Source organism: Octodon degus, unplaced genomic scaffold (genome assembly GCF_000260255.1).
Source record: "Octodon degus isolate 3935 unplaced genomic scaffold, OctDeg1.0 scaffold00023, whole genome shotgun sequence".
Lineage (NCBI taxonomy): Eukaryota > Metazoa > Chordata > Mammalia > Rodentia > Octodontidae > Octodon > Octodon degus.
Window position 1 is genome coordinate 11,561,881 of NW_004524599.1, and position 4,196 is coordinate 11,566,076.

Sequence of the window (4,196 nt, forward strand, 5' to 3'; positions counted from 1 at the left end):
TGTGTGTGTGTGTGTGTGTGTCCTTTTGAGACAGGGTCTCACTATGTAGCCCAGGCTGGCCTTGAACTCACTTGGTAGCCTAGGGTGGCCTTGAACTCGCAAGGATCCTGTTGCCTCAGCCTCCCCAGTTTTGTTGTTACAGGCTTATGTCACCATAGCCCGCCTCTGAGTCAATTTTAAAAAGAAACATGCTAGAAAAACCAGCAGAGTATCTCTGTTCTCTAGGGCTGCCATAACCAAACAACTCAGCCATGCAGCTGAAACCACAGAAATCAGTTTTCCAGGCACAGGACCCAAGATGAGTGGGCCCCAGGGGCTGCTTCCCCCTAGGGCCGCTCTGAACTTGTAGATGGCCTCTTTCTCCCACCCACATGGCCTTTTCTCTGTGCGCTGCCTCCCTGCTCGGAGCCTCTCCATCCTCATGCAAGAGCCCCAGGCTTTCAGACTAAAGTTAAACTTAATTGCTTACCCTGTCCCTAACATCTAAGGCAGGGGTGAGGGCTTCAGTGTGGGAATTTTGGTGGGACCCAGTTTAACCCATCACTGTGTAACAAGCAGATCACAGGAAAGGAAACCTGTAAGGCCTTCAAGTGTGTGAAAGGGGTCACACGTGCTATCAGATACATGTCAGTTTGATAGATTTTGGAAGAATAAAAGCTAGAGGAAGTCTTGTTGGTAATACAAGTATAAATTGCCATAACCACATTGGACAATAGTTTTACAGACCTGTAAAGTTGAAGTTAAGTGTTTTGTTTTGTTTTGTTTTGTTTTAAATAGAAGAGCAGTTCTACTTCTAGGTATATACCCAGAGCCTACACACATTGATGTACAGGGAATGTAAGTGAAGGTGGTCACAGCAATGCTTTTTAAAAAAAAAAAATAGCAAATAGTCAACAAAACAAATTTAGGTCTGGGGAGATAGCTTGGCAGTCCAAGCACCTGCCTGGCAAGCACAAGGTGTCAAATTCAGTCCCTGGTGCCATATGCCATGCTGTCCCCAAAACTGGGTGTGGTGGTGCATGCCTGTAATCCCAGCACTGGGGTGGCTGAGACAGGAGGATCACTATGAAATCTAGTGAGACCCTGTACCAAAACAATCAAAAAAACCACAAAAACAAACTTCATCTATGAGTAGAATAAACTAGTTCCTTGTGTACTTGCATGGTTAAGTTTCAAAAGCAAAATTATGAATGAAATACTTTTGTTCTGTTGCAGTACTGGGGACCAAACACATACACGCATGTATACGCATACATAAATGTGCTATTTATGTCAATGTTTAAAGTATAATTCTATGTAGTCCCAGCTCATCTAGGGTGCTGTAACATGTCTTGAAATTTGAGTGAGACAGTGGTAATGGACTGAAGAAATGGCTAGGCATTTCTTTTGGTCTGTGGTTGCTATGAAAAATCTCAGAGACATTAAGATTATCACAAAATGAGGAAATGTGGGGACTTGGTATGTATGATTTAGAGCTCAGTAAAGGATGAAAAAGAGCTGGGAAGAATGCATTCATGTGGGGTTCAGTGTAGTGGTTATCTTGGAGAGGGAAAAGAAAGATCATTAATTTCATAACATTTTATTTCAATTGTCTTATTTTTTAAAAAACAAGTATTAAGGGGCTGAGGAGATGGATCAGTAGAAGGCCTGAGTTCAATCCCTGGTTCTGCAAAAACAAAACAAAACAAAACAAAAACAAAAATAAAACCAAGTATTAAGCTGGGCAGGGTGGCTCATGCCTGTAATCCCAGCACTTGGGAGGCTGAGGCAGGAGGATCACCACAAATTAAATCTCAGCCTGAGCTACATAGCAAGACCAAAAAAAGAAAAAAGAAAAAAGTAATAAAATTGGACAATTTGTCATTGAGAAACAGTATATATTATTGTATTTAAAATAATATTCTAAAATCTCAAGGGCCAGCCTGATAGCTCAGTGGACTAAAGCACCTAGTTAGGCACAGTACAGCGGCTGGGGTTTGATCCCTGGCATGCCGTACCGGCCCCGGGCCTGTCCCCAGAGTGCATGCTGAGACTGTGATTGAGACTGGGGATGGTGGCACACACCTATAATCCCAGCACTTGGGAAGCTGCAAACAGGAGAATCACTATGAATCTGATCTACATAGTGAGACCCTGTACACCCTGTAGACCCTGCCCTAAATACAAGTAAATAAATAAGATCTCGGCTGCTCTGTTTAGCAACTCTGTGGCCTCTGAAAAGTAAGTTAACATCTCTTGTGTGTCACTATCCTTATTTGTAAAAGAGGGATGTAATAGTACCAAGCTTGCCGGATTGTTGTAAGATTAAACAAATTGGTGTGTGTTTGTTATTGTATGTGTTTTTTGTCCTTTTGAAATTTTTAAAATTACAGTACACAAAAACTATTTTGAAGATACTTGTGATTTGTTGTGATGGCATTTGACCAGATTGATATGTAACATGCTCTTTCATAGTCACTTGGACCTTTTTTTTTTTTTTGGCAGAACCGCGGATTGAAATCAGGCCATTGCACTTGTCAAGGAAGTGTTTATTCTACTGAGCCATCTCCCCGGCCATTCATAGTCATTTGGGAGTTCTTTTCCCTGTGTAAAAAGTTGCTTTGTTTTGTTTGCTAATGCAAAACTATGATAAGATCCACACACAAAAAGTTTTCAAAGTTTATTTATTTGTGGTACTAGGGATCAAACTTGGAGCCTTGCACTTGCCAGGCAGGTGCTTATGCCCCTGAAATGTTTTCCCAGCCCCAAAGTTTATTTGTAAATGTAAATATGCTGCCATATTAATTCATGGTCAACTCATTCTTATTTCCTTCTTTCTCCTTCTAATGAGATGCCGACATGGGAAGTTACCCACAAAATACACAGATCCAGCCAGCGAGCACCTGCTTTTCTCCCTTGAGACAATCAGAACCCATTTGCAAGTTTCACTGGATAGCAGCCTTCAACGATGAAATGGCATTTCAAAATCCAGCGGACGGCTTTTCTTACACCGAGAAGCCAGAATTGCAAAGTACTGTATGCAGTTATGCAGAAGACAGCAAGGAAAACCAAGACGCACTTAAGAAAGAAAATTCAGGGGAAGCTAGCCTTTCCACAGCTACAGACCACGAGTGTGTCGCACAACCTGCTAGAAGCCCACGCCACTGCAGTGAAGAGACTCTGAAGTTTATGGAAAAGCCCCTGGCCACACGTACAGCCCTAGGATCTATCCTCAGCCCTAGTTGGCCTCAGAACTTTTTGTATAAAGAAAGCGTCTCTGAAAATGCTGAAGACCCATGTTACAGTGGAAACAGCTTTAACCTGCATGAGCTGAGAGTTAACGGCAAGACAGAGGAGGTGAGATTGCTCGAGGTCATTGAAGCACGTGGGGTATTCAGGTGTGCAGGGCTTAATCTGAGGTCAAGCAGTGTTAAATCGTGAGGGATGTGTGTCCCTGGGGAAAATGTGTTCTGAGATCTTAACCAATTCAGGTACCAGTTTTTCCAATCCAAGTCCATACTTGGTGATCAGCTCCACAAATGGCCGTTATTTCTGTGAGGCGCAGAACTCTGTCTTACTTGTCCTTTGTGTTGCACAGCATCTACTTGATGCCTGAATAAAACACAGATTTCGGGCCAGGGAGATGGCTCAGTGGAATAAGCGCTTCCCTGGCAAGCGCAAGGGTCTGAGTTCAATCCCTGGTTCCGCAAAAAAAAAAAAAAAAAAAAAGACTTTAAAACACAGATTTCATATTAAGCAAAAATAACAGGAATTCATAGGGCAGGGCTGATAGGAGGAAGGCATACAGGTGTACTGATCAAATTGTCTGACAAAGGGAGCCTAAGGTTTTTCTATTCTGTATGATTTCTGTGGGGAAGTGAAGAACACTAACTTTTCTACCTAACTGAAAACATTGTCTTTTGCTGTATTAATTCTGGGCAAACATACAGTATATTAAAAACATGGTAGATATCAACAGTGTAATTTCTAGGCGCTCTATAAATAAAAACAAAAACTGTAGGAATTGTGGACGAAAAAATATAATCCAAAAGAATAGCATAATCATCATCTCAATGAGAATTTATAAGAAAAGTTATAGCTATTATGTTTCATTTATAAGATAAGTTTGTCTTTTGTTCATTTTTTTTGGAAGTAAAGGATAGTGTTTAAATGAGGACTTTATTTTCCCTTATTCCTTTCTGGAAAACAATTTTTTT

The 4,196-nt window shown here is 41.3% G+C and overlaps 1 protein-coding gene across 1 annotated transcript in view; it reads left to right on the forward strand.

Moving 5' to 3' along the window:
* Cage1 (cancer antigen 1) overlaps positions 1–4,196 on the forward strand; it is a 23,318-nt gene that overhangs the window by 6,965 nt on the left and 12,157 nt on the right. The window contains exon 2 of the mRNA XM_023712059.1: positions 2,831–3,336. Within this exon, the coding sequence (XP_023567827.1) occupies positions 2,839–3,336 (498 nt within the window). The 5' untranslated portion in view covers positions 2,831–2,838. The remainder of the gene's footprint in view (positions 1–2,830; positions 3,337–4,196) is intronic.